General features: G+C 46.3%; 1 protein-coding gene across 1 annotated transcript in view; it reads left to right on the top strand.

The window, feature by feature from the left end:
- The first annotated feature begins 1,868 nt into the window (after positions 1-1,868).
- fgd4a (FYVE, RhoGEF and PH domain containing 4a) overlaps positions 1,869-22,307 on the top strand; it is a 158,297-nt gene continuing 137,858 nt past the window's right edge. The window contains exon 1 of the mRNA XM_055650178.1: positions 1,869-2,149. Coding sequence (XP_055506153.1) covers positions 2,065-2,149 — 85 coding nt within the window. The 5' untranslated portion in view covers positions 1,869-2,064. The remainder of the gene's footprint in view (positions 2,150-22,307) is intronic.

Below are 22,307 nucleotides of genomic sequence, written 5' to 3'. Positions count from 1 at the left end.
ACCTGAGTGAAGGGGTGGGGTAACCTGAGTGTAGGAGTGGGGTTACCTGAGAAAAGATGATGGGTTACCTGGTAGAGAGGGGTGGAGCTACCTGTGCAGGTGGGGGGGGGGTTACCTGGTGGAATGGTGAGGTTTAACTGTAGGGATAGAGTTACCTGAGTGAATGTGTGGGGTTACCCGAGTGAAGGGAGTTGGGTTACCTGAGCCAAGGGGAGGAGCTGCCTGAGTGGGTGGGTGGAGCCACCTGAGTGAAGGATCAGGGGTTACCTGGCAGAGAGGGCAGGGTTACTTGAGCGAAGCAGTGGGGTTACCTGAGTATAGGGGGGGATACCAGGTGGAGAGGGGCGCGGCTACCTTGAGGAGGGGTGGGGCTACCAAAGCAGGTTGGGGGAAACCTGGTGGAAGGAGTGGAGTTACCTGAGTGAAGGGGTGGGGTTACCTGACCAGGTGGGGTGTTATTACCTGGTGGTAGGGACAATTAACTGGTATAAGGGTTGTTATCTGTAGTGATGGACTTACCTGAGTGAAGGGGTGGAGTTACCTGAGTGAAGGGGAGGGGCTCCTGGCAGAAGGGATGGGGCTACCTGGCGGGGTGGAGTTATCTGAAGGGGTGGGTGGGGTTTCCTGGTGAAGGGGCAGGGCTACCTGAGTGAAGTGGTGGACACCTGAATGAAGAGGGTTATGCCCCTGTCCCATTTAGGAAACCTGAACGGAAACCTCTGGCGACTCTGGGCCCCACCCAAGGTTTCCGTGCAGTTCCCGGAGGTTTTTGTCAGTCTCCACTACCTGCAACCTCCGACAACCACCTGCAGCCTCCGGAAACCGCACGGAAACCTTGGGTGGGGCGCAAAGTCTCCAGAGGTTTCCGTTCAGGTTTCCGTTCAGATTTCCTAAGTGGGACAGGGGCATAAGGATACCTGAGCGATTGGGAGGAGTTACCTGAGTGTGATGGGGTGGGATTACCTGGGTGTAGGGAGTGTGGTTATCTGAGTGAGGGGGTGGGGTTACCTGAGTGAAGGGGCGGGGAGGGAGATTGCAACCTTCACGTGGTCCCCCCTGTTTCGACGAATGCAATCGACCCGGCGTGCACAATCAAGTAAGATCAAATAGAACAAGTTGTCCTACAACTTTAGGCTGTGCACGCCATACGCAAGAAGATGTGAAGGGGGTGGAGTTACCTGAGTGAGGAGGGCGGGGTTACCTGAGTGAGGAGGGCGGGGTTATGTGGTTACCTGGGTGTAGGGAGTGTGGTTATCTGAGTGAGGGGGTGTGGTTACCTGGTGAAGGGGGTGGTTACCTGGTGAAGGGGGTGTGGTTACCTGGTGAAGGGGGTGGGGTTACCTGAGTGAGGAAGGCAGGGTTACCTGGTGAAGGGGGCGTGGTTTACCTGGTGAAGGGGGTGGGTTACCTGGTGAGGAGGGCGGGGTTACCTGGTGAAGGGGGCGGGGTTACCTGGTGAGCAGGGCGGGGTTTACCTGAGTGAGGAGGGGGTGTGGTTACCTGAGTGAGGGGGGCGGGGTTACCTGGTGAAGGGGGTGTGGTTACCTGGTGAAGGGGGTGGAGTTTACCTGAGTGAGGGGGGCGGGGTTACCTGAGTGAGGGGGGCGGGGTTACCTGAGTGAGGAGGGCGGAGTTACCTGAGTGAGGGGGGGGGGTTACCTGGTGAAGGGGGTGGGGTGGAGTGAGGGGGTGGGGTTACCTGGTGAGGGGGTGGGGTTACCTGGTGAAGGGGGTGGGGTTACCTGGGTGAGGAGGGCGGGGTTACCTGAGTGAAGGGGGTGGGGTTACCTGGTGAAGGGGGCGTGGTTACCTGAGTGAGGAGGGCGGGGTTCCCAGTGATTGACAGGGCGTGTGTCCAGTGGCGCCAGTGTCCAGAGCGCTACAGTAGCTGTAGTAGTAGCAGTAGCAGCGGGCGGGAGAGCGAGAGAGCGAGTGGGCGCCGACACTATGTGAACTATTCGCCGACTCTGCTTGTTATTGTGAACGCGAGTGTGTGGCTCCTTGCGGCAGAGTTGAGTGAGCCTTGCCCCGGGGTCGGGACAGGGACCGGGACTCGTCGCCACCATGCAGCAAGACTTCAGGAGAGTTGCCATAAAGAAGAAGGGGATCCGTTCACCGCTCGTCCAACGCAAGGCGTTGGGTGAAACGGGTAAGGCAACACCTGTCTGAATGCTGCAGGGAACAGAGAGGGCAGTGTTGCTTTGTGACGAGTTACACGTCTCGCCCCCGTTCCTGGACATAGATTCATTCCAGAGTTTAATCTCTGTCACTAGTGATCCCGCCTTCCCGCTGCCTACAGCAATCCCCGGTGGTGCAGCACAACACTGGAGTAATTACACAAAAAAGCTGGAGAAACTCAGCGGGTGCAGCAGCATCTATGGAGCGAAGGAAATAGGCAACGTTTCGGCCCGAAACGTTGCCTATTTCCTTCGCTCCATAGATGCTGCTGCACCCGCTGAGTTTCTCCAGCTTTTTTGTGTAACCTTCGATTCTCCAGCATCTGCAGTTCCCTCTTAAACACTGGAGTAATTACTGCTGGGAAAACCTTTTCCTTCTTCTTTTCGGTTGCATTTGATTCCCAGGGGAAGGGTTTCAAGACTAGACTTAGTTGTTGGCACATTGCGTTATTTTCGAAGCCAGCTTTCGTGTCAGAGTTGAGTGGGATCTTTGCAAATGAAAAGTAAAGCGTAAACCGTGAACTTGGAAACCCGCTGACAAAGCAGGTGATTAGTTGTTTGTTACACTTTTCAAGGAAGTTTGCAGAACATCCTTGGCATGGTTGTCTCTCTGTCCCTGAGTATAGCGTTCTGTTTTGGGCGTCTGAACACTCTGGTTTGTCCTTTGGAGTCGGCTGAGTCAACTTTGGGAAAGTACCTCGGGGAAGATGCCGATAGGTGGTTCACTTGTGCTGTTCGTAGAAAATCGGTGCAGGAGTAGGCCATTCGGCCCCTCGAGCTAGCACCGCCATTCAATATGATCATAGCTGAACATCTAAAATCAGTACCCGGTTCCTGCTTTCTCCACATATTTCTTCAGCCCTAAGAGCTAAATCTAACTCCCTCTTGGAAACATCCGATGAATTGGCTTCCACTGCCTTCTTTGGCTTCCACTGCCTTCATCGTTCACTTGTGCTGACCTAATTGAAACACGAGGGGGGGAACCTCGTTGAAACGTACAGAATAGTGAAAGGCTTGGATAGAGTGGATGTGGAGATGATGTTTCCACTAGTGGGAGAATCTAGGACCAGAGGGCACAGCCTCAAAATTAAAGGGTGTTCTTTTAGGTGGGAGATGAGGAGAAATGTCTTTAGTCAGAGGGTGGTGAATCTGTGGAATTCATCGTCACAGAAGGAAGGCTGTGGAGGCCACCAATGGATATTTTTAAGGCAGAGATGGATAGATTCTTGATTAGTACAGGTGTCAGAGGTTATACAGAGAAGGCAGGAAAATGGGGTCAGGAGGGAGAGATATATCAGCCATGATTGAATGGTGGAGTAGATGATGGGCTGAATGTCCTAATTCTACTCCTATTCCTTATGACCTGACTGTGCCTTTGGTAGAATCTTGAGAGACATCTTTGGGTGTTAGTGTCCAGTGTTGTGAGATGCCCACCACAGATAGTTTAGGAAGGAACTGCAGATGCTGGTTTACACCGAAGATAGAAACATAGAAAATAGGTGCAGGAGGAGGCCCTTCGACCCTTCGGCCCTTCGAGTCAGCACCGCCATTCATTGTGATCATGGCTGATCGCCCCCAATCAATAACCCATGCCTGCCTTCTCCCCATATCCCTTGATTCCACTAGCACCTAGAGCTCTACCTCTCTCTTAATTTGGCCTCCACTGCCCTCTGTGGCAGGGAATTCCATAAATTCACAAGATGGACACAAAATGCTGGAGCAACTGGGCAGGAATTGAATTGAATACATGTGACAAGTCACGGTGAAATTCTTTGCAGGCAGCATCTTCGGTGAGAAGGGATGGGTGATGTATTGGGTTGAGACCCTTCATCAGATAGATAGCTTAGGTGTACCTTTATCATTGCCACATGGGCTGAAATACAGAGAAACACTTTTGTTTTGCATGGTGTCCATTCAGATGAGATGATATTCGACATAAATACAATTGATTTTGCAAAGGAAAGATACAGAATGCAGAATACAGTTCTCAGCATACAGTTCTCAGAGCACCAGTTCCATAGACCTAGTCCAATGTCTGCAATTGGGTGGAGGTTTAATACCCTACCCCATACACTGTACAATAGAGTCAGGGTGGTGGCTGAACCGTTGCTTGTGAGCTTTGTGCTAGATTTCACATTGTGATCCATAAACGCTCACGTTTTCCTCCAGTTTGCTGGTGTTCAGCAGGCTCCAGGATTTCATCATCAATGCTTGCCTTCATGAAGGTTGTTCTCAATGTACGGGGGGGTAGGGAATGGTTCAGAGTTTCCTGGGACTTTCTATGGATCTTTATGTTGAAGGACAGTGTTCATGCAGCGGGGACAAGTTACTCCAGCACGTTGAGATTCAGTCATGGTCAATGTCCGTGGTGCTTTCTTGCCACATGGCATCACTTAATGTACAGTGATTTATTTATTTATTTATTGGTGTTGCGTAAAACCAGTTCAGTAAAGTATTGCCGTATCTAAGCACAAGCATCGATTCGCAACGTGTACAGAAAGTCAGCTGAGACTGCATGTAAAAGGCACCAGGTTTTGGTGTCGAGTTGGATGTGATGTGGAGCTTGGCCTGAGGGTGTACTCGTACAAACTTGAAATGAATACTTTATTGTCATGTGTGACAAATCACAATGAAATTCTTTGCTTGCTTGCCATGGCATGGGATGCAAAATGTTCACCCATAGAGGTCGCTTAAAGTTACAAATGCGTTCCCCCTTTGTTCTCCCCCCCCCCCCCCCTCCGTCCTTTTCTCCCCCCCCCCCCCCCCCTTCCTTCCTCCTTATACGTCTCTTTGATCAAGCTTTGTCATCTGTCATCATGCGTCTGGATGTCCAAATCTGTTCTATAATGTCACATGAAGCACCTAGAGAGGTTTTGGTTTGTTAAAGAGTGTATAGAAACATAGAAACATTAGGTGCAGGAGTAGGCCATTCGGCCCTTCGAGCCTGCACCGCCATTCAATATGATTATGGCTGATCATCCAACTCAGTATCCCGTACCTGCCTTCTCTCCATACCCTCTGATCCCCTTAGCCACAAGGGCCACATCTAACTCCCTCTTAAATATAGCCAATGAACTGGCCTCGACTACCCTCTGCGGCAGAGAGTTCCAGAGATTCACCACTCTCTGTGTGAAAAAAGTTCTTCTCATCTCAGTTTTAAAGGATTTCCCCCTTATCCTTAAGCTGTGACCCCTAGTCCTGGACTTCCCCAACATCGGGAACAATCTTCCTGCATCCAGCCTGTCCAAGCCCTTAAGAATTTTGTAAGTTTCTATAAGATCCTCTCTCAATCTCCTAAATTCTAGAGAGTATAAACCAAGTCTATCCAGTCTTTCTTCATAAGACAGTCCTGACATCTCAGGAATCAGTCTGGTGAACCTTCTCTGCACTCCCTCTATGGCAATAATGTCCTTCCTCAGATTTGGAGACCAAAACTGTACGCAATACTCCAGGTGTGGTCTCACCAAGACCCTGTACAACTGCAGTAGAACCTCCCTGCTCCTATACTCAAATCCTTTTGCAATGAAAGCTAACATACCATTCGCTTTCTTCATTGCCTGCTGCACCTGCATGCCAATGAACTGGATGTAATGTGGAGCTTGGCCTGAGGGTCCAAGAGCTATATAAGAGCGTCCAAGGGCTATAGCGGCTCTGAACCGGCCCTGCTGAGTGCCCCCCACCTCCCCTGGACCATCTCCCTCGGATGGTCACGACACACAGCTTATTTATTTATTTTACTTTTCTTTTTCATCGGTTGAAGCTGCATACTAAATCTCGTTGCACTGACGTGCAATGACAATAAAAGATATTATTATTATTATTATTATGATTCAATTGAATTAAATGAATGTTATTGTTGATGTAAAGAGGACTTGCTTCTCAATGTCATTGTGTATGTAATGCAAAATTCCGTCTGAAGTTAGAAATCATTCTGAGCACAAACACTCCGTATAGGGGACGTGACACTTTACTGCCGAGTTATCTTGGGCCTTGGAGAATTTAAACCGAGCATGTTATTGTGCAACTTAAAACATTTGACTAATTCTAAACATGTCATTTGAATACATTCAGCAACCATTAATATGTTTGCATAATAACCATCAAGGTTAGAGCTTTAGGTTAGGCCAGAGTTATTTAAAGTATGTCATCTTGGGCAAGTTGGGCAACATGCAGTTTTCTCTGGATGCACTATACTATTAGAATATCTACAAATAAATAGAGACATGTGGAACTGCAGATGCTGGAATCTTGAGTAAAACACAGTGTTGGATTAAACCACATCTGCGGAGGACTTGGATGGGCACCTTTTTCAAGTTGGGAGCGTTGATCAGAATGTCAGAAGAAGGTTCCTGACCTGAAACATGGAAGATCGACACAAAAAGCTGGTGAAACTCAGCGGGACAGGCAGCACCTCTGGAGAGAAGGAATGGGTGGCGTTTCAGGTCGAGACCCTTCTTTAGACTGATCACGGATATGGATAGTCGACATTTAAAGTCGGGACCTGAAACGTCACCTGTTCATGCGCTCTACAAATGCACCCTAATCCACTGAGTTCCTCCAGCTATAAATAAATTGTTGGAAACAGTACCACAATGGCTGTGAATGCAAAGTCAATGGATATTTTTTAAGTCGGAGATTGAATGGAGAAGTCGACTTGATGGGCCAAATGGCCTAATTCTTCTCCTAGAACTTATGAATTTGTGGAAATGCTTTCTGAACACAAAGTGGGATACTTACAAAATAAGTTTAAGCCTCCCAAGATTACCATTGGGCAATCAAATTGCTTTGTGCATGTGTTTTTGTATGGCACATGGTGAGATTCATATTATCCCATATGGGCCTGAAATGAATGCCTGTTTAAGAAAGAACTGCAGATGCTGGTAAAATCAAAGGTAGACACAAAATGCTGGAGAAACTCAGCGGGTTTCCCCCTCCCTAGGCACTTTCCCCAGCAACCGCAGGAGATGCAACACTTGTCCCTTTACCTCCCCCCCTCGACTCCATCCAAGGACCCAAACAGTCTTTCCAGGTGAGGCAGAGGTTCACTTACACCTCCTCCAGCGTCATCTACTGCATCCGCTGTTCCAGGTGTCACATTTTCTACATCGGCGAGACCAAGCGCAGGCTCGGCGATCGTTTTGCTGAACACCTCCGCTCAGTCCATCTTAACCAAGCTGATCTCCCAGTTGCTCAGCGTTGCCACTTTCCCCTCCCATTCCCAACCTGACCTTTCTGCCCTGGGCCACCTCCATTGTCAGAGTGAGTCCCAGCGCAAATTGGAGGAACAGCACCTCATATTTTGCTTGGGTAGTTTGCACCCCAGCGGTATGAACATTGACTTCTCTAACTTCAGGTAACCCTTGCTCTCTCCCTTTCCTTCACCTCCCCCTTCCCCTCCCAAGCACTCCCTGTTCTCCCACTAGTCCCACTGTCTCCGCCCACATTCTTTCTTTGTCCTACCCCCTCCCCTGACATCAGTCTGAAGAAGGATCTCGACCCGAAACGTCGTCAAGTCCTTCTCTCCTTGATATGAATACCTGTTTGCCAATTAGAAACTGAGCATTGAAGTTACCGAAGCTCAAAAAATAGATTCACAAAATCTCTTGCAAAGGGTTAAATTAAAACTCCTATGACTGTGTGCAGCTACCATCAGGGTTCAACTACCATCAGGGTTGATATTTGATAGGAGCCAAGCCATAATATTTGTCCCCTCAAGCCTGGTTCAGCTTTTAACAAGATCTTGATTAACATGAATGAAACATCACTACTGCATCCATCCATCTATCTACAGTAACCTTGAATCTTGTTTGTGAAGTAATTATCTCTTGATTTAAACATATTCCAAGATTCTTTTCACTGCCTTTTGAGGAAGCGAGTTCTAAATCTTGTAGTCTTTCCGATGACTGAATAGCATGCAACAAAAAAGCTTTTCACACACGGGACAGCAATAAACTCAACCAAACTAAATACTCACAATATCTGCAAGGAAAAGGAAGCTGAATCTGTCGTCGGGGCAACCTCTTGCTTTTAAACAGTAAAAGTCAATTAATGCACAAACGCGCTCCTCTTTGGGACGTGAGAGGAAACCGGAGCACCCGGAGAAAACCCACACAGTCACAGGGAGAACGTACAAACTTCACACAGACGGTGTCTGAGGTCAGGAAAGAACCCAACTCTTACAGCTGTGCCACTGCTGATTACAAACAATTTGCAATCAATTATAAATTTTCAGTCGGAAACAAAATATTAGTCCTTTTGAACTAGATCAGGTATTAAACCGTGGATCTATTTTCTTAAGGGCAGTGTGTTGAATTATGTAATTAAATCAATTATTGGTAGTTGGTAATCCTATCTGCCATGACAATGATCTTTAAAGGCTAGTTCTAACTAATAGTTCTAAAATAAGTTACCAAGTGATGATTGGGAAGGTATATCCGTGTCTTTAGCCTTGTAATGGTTGTAGTTTTAAATGTGGCAGCTATCAATCAGCTCTGAGGTTGTGATGTATGATTTTTCCAGCAACAGCAGTAAGATGTCTATCTCCAGACTTATTAGCCCACACACAACTCTAATGAAACGAGACACTAATTAAAAAGCAAGTGGAAGTGGAACGGAACTTTGGATGAATTGACTGTACTCTTTGGTGGCATGTGGCCTGAGGGATATTTATAATGGTATAAATCAGATCCCAAGATAGAGCATGCATTTAATTGGTGCTATTCTGATGGAGGAAGAGGGCCTCACAATGAAATAATACTTCCATTCTCCGCAATCTATTCCTGAACATGTTATCCGCAAAACAATTTGTGTGTTCTTTGACTTTTTTGAAAAGATGTCTTCGGAATACTCCAGACTACTGAAGCCACAATGCAGGGCATCGTCTAAGGAGAAAGATTATAAAAAGGCTATTTTGGATATTTTCAGTGCCACTGGAGAAACAATGTGCAAAATTGTCAGTGTTCAATGAAAGTCTATGGCATTGGTCATATCTAAGCTTTGGCATTGCAAGCTTTTTCTAAAGATGCAACCAACTAACCAGCATTTGTACAAGATCGACACAAAACGCTGGAGTAACTCAGCGGGACAGGCAGCATCTCTGGAGAGAAGGAATGGGTGAGGTTTTGGGTCGAGATCCTTCTTCAGACTGAGAGTCGGGGAAGGGGAGATGCAGAGATAAGGAAGTATAAGGTGTGAGAAGGAGACATCAAAGGTGATGGAGATCGAGGAAAATGTAGAATAGATCATTGTTAGCTGGGAGAAGGTGACAACAAAGCAAACAGAGATAAAAGTACATTGACAGTTAGACTGGTCGAAGAACTGGGGGGGGGGGGGGGGGGGGGAATAGACACAAAATGCACCTTGCGCTTCCTTATATATGAATATGATGTTTCTTACATTTCAATAGCTTTAGAGGTTCAATCACATATAATTAAATAATGTATTTTGCAATAAGATGAGGTGTCTTTCTGCTGAAAATCCTTGTAGTTTTAGAGTGGAGACTTCACAAGTTCACAACCTTCTAAACTCCAGCGAGAACAGGCCCAGTACTGTCAAACAACTTTAGAGATACAGCACGGAAACAGGCCCTTTGGCCCATCGAGTCCGCATCGACCAGTTATTCACCCCGTACTATCCCACACACTGGGGAGTCGTCTCTTCACTTAGAAAAGTCTCGTGAGTATTTATTCTTATCAAACACATCCCCACTCTTAATGACCTTGAGCAACTCGCCACTCAATCCCTTTTTAATGAGGAAAAAGCTGCAGAGGGTGTATTTCTCCTGACAATGTTGGTGTAATTCCAATAGATGTATCTTGTCGCTTATGTGGGTGGCACCTGAATGAAATGAACACTTGGTTTCACTATTCCAACTCCAGACTAATCATGTTTTTGACATAACTTTTCTCCTCTTCATTTCTCGCCCTCCAAGACCAAACCTCATGCCTTTTCAATGCTTGTTGCCACCTTGTAGGTTGTGGATTTCATCCCCTGCCTGGGCCTCTCTGTTCCTGTGTTGTTTTGACTATCTTCCAAAGTACAGCACCTCCTTAATCTACCTGCCAAAATGTCGCAACTTGCATTTCAATATACTGAAGTTTGTTTGCCAATTACAATCCTATTTTGCAAGTTTATTAATGCCACCTTGCATTATGACACAAGTCCTGCTTGGTAATATCTGTATCCTCACATTAGTACATTTTGCAATTCTGCAGGTTTTTTAAATAAAAGATGAACTTCTGTTCTGGTATAATCTTGGCACACCACTCCTCGCCATTTGTCGGTTCATGTTGCTTTATTTTTCTCTCCAGTGCTCTTAGGTTTCTACTCACTCAGTTATTCCCACCCCTACCTTCACAAGTGTAAACTTAAAGGGCCTGTACCACTTTCATGAGGTAATTCACAAATTCTCCCGAGTTTTCCCCCCCGATTCAAACTCGCAGAATGTTCGTGGGAGACCGTAGGTGGTCGTAGATATATAGTAGCGGCTCGTTATGCCAGCTGTAGGTACTCGGGGCATCGGGTAAGTCGGGACGTTTTTTCCAGCCCGATGAAAAGTGTCCACGAGTTTAAAAAATAGTCGGGATGAAAAAAATTGCAACTTTTTACTCGTAGTTAGTTCGTGGGCAGACCGTGGTAGGCCGTGAGGGTAGTCGTGGATACTCGTAGATATTTGTGGCTGCTCGGCAGCCGGACAGAGAAAAAAAGGTGAGTGAAAATTAACAAGCTTAAATCGACCTCGGCATGTGACCTCTGGCACTCCAGTTCGTCAACATATTCGTAGATTACCAAAATCTTGATTTAAAAAAAAAAAAATTTTAGGTCCTTTAAACTCGGCATTAAATTAAGTCTGGACGTGGGACAGGCTCTTTAGTCAGGAACCTACCTTTTAGATGAACTAATATATTATGCCTGATATATTATGTCTGAAGAAGGGTTTCGGCCCGAAACGTTGCCTATTTCCCGGCACAGACATATTTGCACTTTAGACTGTTTTACTGTTCTTTTTTTTTATAAATCGTGTTTCTCGGGGCATCTAAATTTTATTAGGTAGACAAAAATGCTGGAGAAACTCAGCGGGTGCAGCAGCATCTATGGAGCAAAGGAAATAGGCAACGTTTCGGGCCGAAACCCGGAAGGGTTTCGGCCCGAAACGTTGCCTATTTCCTTCAGGGTTTCGGGCCGAAATGTTGCCTATTTCCTTCAGGGTTTCGCCTTGCCTATTTCCTTCAGGGTTTCGGGCCGAAACGTTGCCTATTTCCTTCGCTCCATAGATGCTACTGCACCCGCTGAGTTTCTCCAGCTTTTTTGTGTACCTAATATATTATGCCTGTGGCTCCATAATATTCCAGTTTCATTTTCACAGATAAGCTTACTCATGCAAGACATTCCGGTAACAATCTGTTTATATCCAAGAAACGATTTCCATTTTATTCTCCTTTTCTATTTTGATCATTTTAAAGATCTTGTATTTCTTATATCCATCTCAAATATCTGCGGCTTCAGATGCATAAATATCCATTTGCTTTGATCACCTTGACAGTCATCAACAATGGCAACTTAATTGTCCATGTCAGGCATGATTGAATGGCAGAATAGATTTGATGGGCCGAATGGCCTAATTCTGCTCCAACAACCTCTGAAATTAATCTAAGCTGTAATTGTTATTCATGAAAGTGGCCAGACCTCGCATACTAATTGAAGTGCACACAATATTCCTCGCAGAAGTTTAGGTGGGAATTCAGGTTGCAGTGTGTACAATAAGATATAGGAAGTGCCTCTGAGTTTCCTGGAATTGCTGTGTCACCAAGATGGTTATGAATGTAATTGTGTTTCATTAATTTCAGGAGTTGTGTGTGTGCTTTTATATAACAAACAGGCCGCCCGCTGTAAGTTATCAGCCAGTCTGTAGATTAAGTGGTTAATCATTCATTGAGTCAAGCTTAGATTTTCTTTAAGAAACTTACATATCAACCAGAGTATTTGAATGCTTCTGTTTATAGTCCTTTAACCTCTGGTTAGCTTAACATAAAACATAAATCAAATACTGAACTACTTCCAGAACTATCAGCAGAAGTTCACTGGAGCTGTGCAGGTTCTTTGAATCATTATGTACCTGTACTTTGGTATTTTACTTTTGAGATACAGCATGGAAACAAGCCCTTTGGGCCCCTCCCAGACTATGTTTTCCAGCCATGGACAGGCTAGATGCAGGAAAAATATTCCCGATGTTGGGGGAGTCCAGAACCAGGGGTCACAGTTTAAGAATAAGGGGTAGACCATTTAGGACTGAGATGAGGAAAAACCTTTTCATCCAGAGAGTTGTGAATCTGTGGAATTCTCTGCCACAAAAGGCAGTGGAGGCCAATTCACTGGATGTTTTCAAGGCAGGCCACCTCGAGTTAAAATATGACAATAAGATGGAGCACATTCTGTGTCGGAAAGAACTGAGTCTGAAGAAGGGTCTCGACCCGAATCGTCACCCAGAGATGCTGCCTGTCCCGCTGAGTAACTCCAGCATTTTGTGTCTGTCTTTGGGGAACATTCTGATCCGATTGCAGATCATTGCTGGAGTTGTGGATTGGGACTGGAGCTAGCTAATTGCTTTGGTATTTCCATTTCTAACTCTAGCGTGTAAATAAGCAGTGCGTATGCAATTTATGCCAACTTCAATTGTTCCAGCAATTAAACTTGCAAATCTGAGATCTCTATGACGGCTTTGATGGAAAAGATAATTTTGTGATTTAAACAAACACACAGCACAAAGTCACTGTGGGAATGGTGTACAGGCCCTTAACATCAACTACTCCGTACACTGGGGAATAAAAGATGAAATAATGTTCAGGGGATTTTAATCTGGATATAGACTGAAAAAATTAACAAGCAAAGATGAGGATTGTTTATGAGGTAACTAATTGGAACATATTCTTGAGTGAACTAGAGTGCAGGCTACTCCAGATGTGGAGTCGGCGTGGAACCAGGCCCTTTGGCCCATCTTGCCCACACCAACCAACATGCCCTGTCTAAACTAGTCCCACCTGCCTGCTTTTGGCCCATTATCCCTCTAATCGCATATCCCTCTAATCGCAACAATGCATTTTGTTGTCTCTGTACCTGTGTAAATGTCTGAATCTGAATCTAATCCTACCCAATCCTTTTACCTGTGTAAATGTTTCTTAAATGTTGTGATAGGACCTGCCTCAACTAACTCTCCTGGCAGCTTGTTCCATCCACCCACCACCCTTTGTGTTCAAAAAACAGTTACCCCTCGGGTTCCCAATAAATCTTTCCCTCCTCACCTTAAACCCATGTCCTTTGGTTCCCGATTCCCCTACTCTGGGCAAAAGACTGTGCATATACCCGATCTATTCCTCTCATGAAATTGTACACCTCTATAAGATCACCCCTCGTCCTCCTGCGCTCCAGGGAATAAGGCAGCACGGTGGCGCAGCGATAGAGTGGCTGCTTTACAGCGAATGCAGCGCCGGAGACCCGGGTTCGATCCCGACTACGGGTGCTGTCTGTATGGAGTTTGTTCGTTCTCCCCGTGACCTGCGTGGGTTTTCTCCAAGAGCTTCCATTTTCCTCCCTCACTCAAAGACATACAGGTATGTAGGTCCACAAAAAAAGCTGGAGAAACTCAGCGGGTGCAGCAGCATCTATGGAGCGAAGGAAATGGGCAAGGTTTCGGGCCGAAACCAAGGAAATGGGCAACGTTTCGGGCCGAAACCCTTCTAGGGTTTCGGCCCGAAACGTTGTCCATTTCCTTCGCTCCATAGATGCTGCTGAACCCGCTGAGTTTCTCCAGCTTTTTTGTGTACCTTCGATTTTCCAGCATCTGCAGTTCCTTCTTGAACACAGGTATGTAGGTTAATTGGTTTGGTAATAATTGGGTAATTGGATAGTATTAATGTACGGGGATCGCTGGTCGGTGTGGACCCAGTGGGCTGATAGGGCCTGTTTCCGCGCTGTATTTCTGAACTAAACAAAACTAAATAAAGCCCTAGCCTGTTCAACCTCTCAAATGTCGTGGGGATGAATAAATCATGACGGTAGCCCAAGTTAGCAAAGACCACGACATGACTAAATCTTGTACAGTGGAGGTTCGAGCCGCTGGTTCAAGGCCGCCTTCTCAAGAGCAATGAAGGTCAGACAATAATTGCTGGCCCTGCAATAACCACCCAGATCCCGAGCCAATGCATAACAAATACATGGTGTTTGTTTAGGAAGGAACTACAGATGCTGATTTAGACCCAAGATACACAAAAATGCTGGAGTAACTCAGCGTGACAGACAGCATCTCTGGAGAGAAGGAATGGGTGACGTTGCGGATTGTATTTTCAGATTGTATTTTCCTTTTCTAGATAGGGATCTTGTAGTAAACTGCTCATTGCCGCAAAGGCTTTTTTGGCACAACATTGAGGAAGAAGTAAGAAGCAATTTATCCCACCTCGTGTTGGAATTTTTAAATGTAAGTTGATAGTGTCAGTGGTGTGGTTATGTTTTGCTAAGGGGATTTTCACTCTGTACTCCAGGGCAATTTGGCAGGAATGCAAGTTTCAATCTTTTGTTATGGTCAATGGGGGAGTCCCAATATACATTGTTTAAGAGGGAACTGCAGATGCTGGAGAATCGAAGGTTACACAAAAAAGCTGGAGAAACTCAGCGGGTGCAGCAGCATCTATGGAGCGAAGGAAATAGGCAACGTTTCGGGCCGAAACCCTTCTTCAGGCCTGAAGAAGGGTTTCGGCCCGAAACGTTGCCTATTTCCTTCGCTCCATAGATGCTGCTGCACCCGCTGAGTTTCTCCAGCTTTTTTGTGTAACCTCCCAATATACATTTATTGGTCCACACCAGGACAGTCACTGTTGACTGGCCAAGCCAACCTGATTCTGTTTCAGCCGCCTTCCCTCCGAGTGCTGAGGGCGACATGGAACGAGGGTGGGGGCCGGGTGGGCACCTGGGTGTGAGGCTGGGATTCGAGGCAGAGCACCTTCAGAAGCCCAGGCTCCAGCCAAATGGACCTCAGGCCAGCTGCATGGATGTGGTAAGCTTGGGAATGGGGCAACGTGTGGGGAAGGAGCAGACCTGGATTGGGGCCCGAGGCGCCGGTGGAGAGCAGCGGAGACGGGGGGCAGCTCTGCGGATGGATCGGAGCTGGGAATGGGGCCAAGGGTGTGGATGGAGAGGGGTCAAGAATGGGTTCAAGGGTGGGGAGGGAGTGCGGGCCGATCTGGGACGGGTGTGTGAATACAGGACCGCCATGATGGGGCCAGATGTGTGGACAGAGCACAGCTGGGAAGGGGGGCTAGTTGTGCTGCTGGGGTGCAGGCAGGTGTGGGGGGTGCAGGCAGGTGTGGGGGGGGCAGGCAGGTGTGTGGGGCGCAGGCAGGTGTGGGGGGGGCAGGCAGGTGTGTGGGGCTCAGGCAGGTGTGGGGCGCGGGCAGGTGTGGGGGGGGGCGGCAGGTGTGGGGGCGCAGGCAGGTGTGGGGGGGGGGGCAGGTGGGGTGGGGGGGCAGGCTCGGGCAGGTGTGGGGGGGGGCAGGCAGGCAGGTGTGCGGGCTCGGCAGGTGTGCGGGCAGGCAGGTGTGCGGGCCCGGGCAGGTGTGGGGGCTCGGGCAGGTGTGCGGGCTCGGGCAGGTGTGGGGACCCAGGCAGGTGTGTGGACTCGGGCAGGTGTGTGGGCCAGGTGTGCACTGGGAGCAGGTTACTGTGGGCTCGGCGCATCTATTGTCTCTCAGGGCAGGTGTGTGGGGGCGGGCAGGTGTGTTGGGCTCACACCTGCGTCTATCTCTCGCCTTGTCCAACAAGCGGGCCTATCGGGGGGCGGGCAGGTGTGTGGGGGCTGGCAGGTCCCTGGGGGCGGGCATTTGTCCCCTCTCTCCGGGCAGGTCAGTGTGAAGAAGGTTCATCGAAGGTGTGTGGGGGCGGGCCAGAACTGTTGCCTGACGGACCTGGTGTGTGGGGGCGGGCAATTGTGTCTATCTTCAGTTTTCTCTCTGTCTCGGGCAATTGGGGGGGGTCATAAGTGATAGAAGCGGGCACGCCATTCGGGGGGCATCAAGTGTGGTACCCCGCCATTCAGGTGTGGGGGGGCTATCTCTCCCCTGGGGGGGCCCCAGGTTGGGGGGGCGGGCAGGTGTGGGGGGGCGGGCAGGTGTTGGGGGGCTTTTAGGTGTGGGGGGGCGGGCAGGTGTGAGTCTGAGTCTTTCAGGTGGTGCTTAGCTTTACACAAAGAGGCACGGCAGGTGTGGGGGGGGCAGAATCTACTTGATTTTGTTGGCACTGGTGGGGGGGGCGGGCAGGTGTGGGGGGGGGCTATTGAAGAGCCCAGGTGACGTTCGCGGGCGCTGTCCTGAGGTGCAGTACCTCGGGCAGGTGCTACCACGCGGGCAGGTGGCAGGGGCATTCACAGGTGTGTGGACGCAGGCAGGTGTGGGGACGCAGGCAGGTGTGCGGACATGCTGGGCCACGTGCACTGGTTGAGCAGAGTTACTAATGTTCTATGAGATCTATTGTCTCTCGGATCAGTTTACAACTGTATCTCTCTTGGGCTCACACCTGCGTCTATCTCTCGCCTTGTCCAACAAGCTGCCTATCGGGGAACCCCCTCACCTGAGGTCATCTGTTGTCAACCGGTCCCTTCTTGCTTCCATTTCTCCCCTCTCCCCCTGCAATCAGTCTGACGAAGGGTCACCGAACCACTTTCTCCAGAAATGTTGCCTGACTGACCCGCTGAGTTACTCCAGCAATTTATGTCTATCTTCAGTTTTCTCTCTGTCTCTTCCAATTTCAAAAGGTCATAAGTGATAGAAGCAAATTACGCCATTCGGCCCATCAAGCGTACCCCGCCATTCAATCATGGCAGATCTATCTCTCCCTCTTAACCCCATTCTCATACCTTCTCCCCATAACTCTTGACACCCTTTTATCCCTAGGACTGTCTGAGTCTGAGTCTTTCTTCCTGGTGCTTAGCTTTACACAAAGAGACACTCATGGTTGTTTGCAGAATCTACTTGATTTTGTTGGCACTGGTGGTCCAAAAAGTCATAGCCATAGCTATTGAAGAGCCCAGGTGACGTTCCTGCGCTGTCCTGATCAGTACCTCATGGTACTACCACTATCTCCCTTGCACAGACCATTCACACCCGTTCTCACCCCATTCCTCCAACAGGCTTGCACTCTTATAAACAATCGCTCATGTTCCATTATCTCTGTCAACTTCCTCACCGAAACAAATAAAATATTCATACACTCCCATGTTATGAAGAAGGGTCCTGGTCGGAAACGTCACCTATCCATATCCTCCAGAAATACTGCCTGATCTGCTGGGTTACTCCTGCACTTTGGGTCATTTTTAGTAAGCCCGCATCTACAGTTCCTTGTGTCTGTCATTACTAAACAGGTTTTTGGTTTGGCTCATCCTGTTCTAAGTAACAAACATGACCTGTGGCGATTTTGCAGGCAAAACCAAATATTCTTACCACCGACAGCAGAACAACAGCACATGTGTGATTTGCATATCAGTCATAATTCTTTAATTCTCAGTTTAATTGATTAGGTTCCATCATGCTTCATGTTTTATACAACTATTCACAAGTAAAAGCTCAAGAGAGGCTTGTTCAAAACTAAATACAAATAATATTATTCTTTTAATACAGGTATTTAATTATTGAGCTCCAGTTAATTTTAGTTTGGAGATAGAGCATTGAAACAGGCCCTTCGGCCCATCGAGCCCAGCAACCATACACGCTGCTTCTAAGTTATCCCACTTTCTCACCCACTGTTGACACATTAGGGACAATTTACTGAGGCCATTTAACCTACACACCCACACATCTTTGGGATGTGGGAGGAAACCAGAGCACCCGGGAGAAAAAACCCATGCAGTTGCAGAGGGAACATGCAAACTCCACACAGACGGAACCCGAGGTCTGGATTGAGGCAACAGCTCTATCGGCAGCGCCACGGTACTGCCCTAATTTCTGAAGTATTTATTATTCAGTAGTTGGTTTCCTTTCACATTTTCCCCTCTGTCTTCGCATTTCTATTTCAAGCAGACAAGGTTTACATTGTTTGTATCATGCCTGTTCTTTGACCTAATGTATCTGTCAATCCTTCTCATTCTGTGGCTAATGTAATGTCTTCAATATTCAACTCTGTGTCATGCTGACCACACGAGTAAAAGATTTGATGAAGGAACTGCAGAGACATAATAAGAAGCATACAAGGGTTTATAGTAACTAATTGAGCATTTGGAGGAGGAGGATGTTTAATATGTCCAATAAAGCAACTAGATAATAACACCAAATAAAGGAACTTTATCTTGCAGAATTATACGAGCAATTTAACAGTAACATTATTGTCAATGCGTTTTTTGAATGGATGATAAAAAATCTGGAATAAACATAAAAACAAGATAAGCTGCAAATTAGGGAAGAAATTTTCAATTATTGCCATGTTTTAAATGACATGTTGAGAATACCATAAAAACTCGTGATGTTATTTTTGGTCGGGCAATTTTCAGGCATTGTGGGCAGACACCAAGAGAATTCAATTGGGCCCCATGCACATGGTAACAAGAGGCTTCGCAACTGGCCCAGAGCACATTTGATCTGATCAAACACTTCTGGTATGGATTGGACCCAGCAAACCACACGAGTAGAAGATTTGATGAAACAACTGTGAGGAACTGCATAGAACATTGAAGAGTACAGCTCTGGCCCTCAATGTCTGAGCCTGAAAATGATGCCAAGACCAGCTCTTATCTGCCTGCATCTGATCCATATCCCTCCATTCCCTGCGTAGCCATGTGCCTATCCGAAAGTCTCTTAAACGCCACTATCGTATCTGCCTCCACTACAAAACCTGGCAGCACGTTCCACGCACCAGCCACCCTCTGTGCAAAAATCCTGCCCAGCAGAGAACATGGCCCGCTAAAGTTTCAGGTAAGGACCCTTCTCCAGACTGATGAGATGGGTGGCATTTTGAGGCCAAGACCTTTCTTCAGTTGAAGATTGGTCCCAACCCAAAACGTCACCTGTCCATGTTCTCTAAAGACGTTTTCCTCCAGCTCTTTGTGTCCTTTTTTTTGAGGGTCTTGAGGTAGAGGCAAAGTCCAAGTGATAGGTTGCCCTTTCTCCTGCCCATCTCTGACCTGCCCACCATCATTTTCCCAGGAATTACAGGGCGGTCACGGTGGCGCAGCGGTAGAGTTACTGCCTTACAGCGAATGCAACGCCGGAGACCCGGGTTCGATCCTGACAACGGATGTTGTCTGTTCGGAGTTTGTTCGTCTTCCCGTGATATGCGTGGGTTTTCTTCTAGATCTTCGGTATCGTCCCACACTAACAAAGATGTGGGTTAATTGGCTTGGTAAATGTAAAAAAGAATTGTCCCTAGTGGGTGTAGGATAGTGTTAATGTGCGGGGATCGCTGGTCGGTGCGGACCCGGTGGGCCGAAGGGCCTGTTTCCGCGCTGTATCTCTAAACTAACAACATGGGGGCACTGCTGGAGGTAGAGGCTCCATAACAAGATGGTCCCATGGAGGAGTGACCAGGCAAGTGCAGTCTTTAGATGGAGCTACTAGGTTCAGGTATACCTGTTAGGAAATATGATCCTGTTTTATCTTTGTGTTATTCCACCGCCTCTTGCACTATGTCCTAGCAGGAAGGCCATTGATATAATCAACAGTTGGGTTGTGTTCCCCCAATGTCATCTCTTGATTTACGCCAAGATTCTGTTCTATTTAAAACAACGCAACGAAGAAGACAAAGTAAGTGAATTCAAAGGTGCAAAACGAGCAGAATCTCCGTGGCCAATATCAATTCAAGGCAACAAAAGAGTAAAGAGTGTCATATGTGCAGGCAACAGTGCAATAAGATCCTTACTTGACTCAGGCCCGTAAACGCAATAACACACAAATAATATATAATCACAAATACAACAAATAAGACTGTGACTATAACCATATAATAATAATACATTTTATTTGCGGGCGCCTTTCAAAGTCTCAAGGACACCTTACAGAAAAGTAACAAGAGAGAAAAAACATATAGTCGGAGTAAAATAAATAATAAGGACATCACCAATACACAAATTAAAGACAGAATTCGCTCCAAAGACAAAAAAAATCAAAAACACAATGTGAAGAACACCATATATACTGTTTAGCTTCAAAGTTAAAATATCTCTGTTCAACCATGTTTATTTGTGAGCTGTCCGATGGTTCAGAGGGTGAATAGGGCTGCATTTGGTACTGATGAATGCATATATTATCAATTAGTTCCCTGTCATTAATGTACATTGGTATGGATCTTGGGCAATTTGGCTTTGTGGGGAAAATGACTGAATTCATTATCTCGGAGCGTTTGAGTTTGAACTAGGCCCCGATTCATGTTTTTTTTTTTGCTTCAATATAGTACTTTCTATTTTTACCCCGTCTTGTATTTTAGACTTTGTTCTTCTTTTCCTTTCTGGACTCCTGTGTATATAACACCGAATGTGTTGTTCTCGTGCACTTGACATTTCTAATTCTACCTGTTTTCTCCAGATAATCTTTTCCCTTTGACTTGTACCTCATTTTCAACCCATGTGACCCCCATCTCCATCATTTTCCTTCTAATAAAAAGGAACTACAGATGCTGGTCTATACCAAAGATAGACAGATAATGCTGGAGTAGCTCAGTGGTTCAGGCAGCATCTCTGGTAAAGTTTCGGGTCGGGTTTGGTCCAAAGGTCTCCCAACACACATTCTTACCTCAGCATTGTCTACAGAGATGAGGCCGGACCTGCTGATATACTCCAGCACTTTGTGTCTATCCACAATTTCTCTTTTGCTTTGACCTCAGTTTCAACCCACATGATCCCAACTCCATCATTTCTCTCATGATTGCAACTTTAAAAAAAATATGTGCTCTCTTTTGGCATTCCACAGCAAACACATTGCCATAAAACGGGTTTCAGGTATAATGCTATGTGTATACATCATACATATGTTTGCCTTGAATTGCCTCTTTTTGAGATTTGTACAAAACAAATATAGAAACAAGAACACAGTAAAAGCCACAAACACTTAGGGAGTGATCCTTTCTTTACCATATAATCAAACAACTGTAAAAATAAACACTGCCCTATGAGGCGTTACATAGTTAACCCAATTTTCCCAGCGTGACACAAATAAATCCAGTTTAAAGTTAACATATGCTGTCATTTTCTCCATTTTATAAATATCCATTGCGATGTCCATCCATGCATTCAGAGTTAGACTCTCCTGTGATAACCATTTCTTTGTGAGAGCTTTTTTACCAGCTACCATCAATATATTCAGTAAGTATTTGTCTATTTCCGCCAGTCTTCGGGTACGAGTCCAAAAAACATGGTCTTACTCTCCAGGGGCACATGACATCTAAAAATATCTTGTAAGGCATCATGTAACTCTCTCCAAAAATCTTTAATAACAGGGCAATCCCAGAGAACATGGTATTGATCTGCCTTTAAATTTCCACATTTTCTCCAACAAACTGGAGAGTTCCCACTGTAATGGGATTTCTGAGAAGGTGTAACAAAATACTGTATCGGGCTTTTCCAACTAAACTCCCTCCAGTTTTGTGAGCAGGGACACTTCCATTGCTACCTCCATAGTGCTGTCCATTCTTCCTCTGATATGATTATCCCTCCTTCCTTCTCCCATTTCATTTTAATATATAAGGTTGAATGTGATTTAAGATTCAGTAACCCTTTATACATACATGGAATAATTTAACTACCAGTATTTGAGTTATACATTTTCCTCAATAATCCAATCAAACCTATACTCGACTCCGTTTTATTTTTACCATTTTTATCAACATAGTTCCGCATCTGTAAGTATCGATAGAAGTCTTGTTTTTATAACAGGAATTTTTCTTTAAGCATTTCAAAACTTAACAGTGTTCCTTCTTTCATTATGTTACAAAGAGCAGTAATGCCTTTAACTGTCCACTCTTTAAACCTACTATCTAATTTATTAGGAGTAAAGTCTGTGTCATATGTGCACCATTTAAGGATTGTAATGTCTTCCTCTAAATTATACTCTTGTTATAACAGTTTTCCATATTTTAAGAGTCCATTTTACCCAAGAATTTTCAATG

Source organism: Leucoraja erinacea, chromosome 19 (genome assembly GCF_028641065.1).
Source record: "Leucoraja erinacea ecotype New England chromosome 19, Leri_hhj_1, whole genome shotgun sequence".
Lineage (NCBI taxonomy): Eukaryota > Metazoa > Chordata > Chondrichthyes > Rajiformes > Rajidae > Leucoraja > Leucoraja erinaceus.
This window is presented reverse-complemented; position numbering and strand designations above follow the sequence as displayed.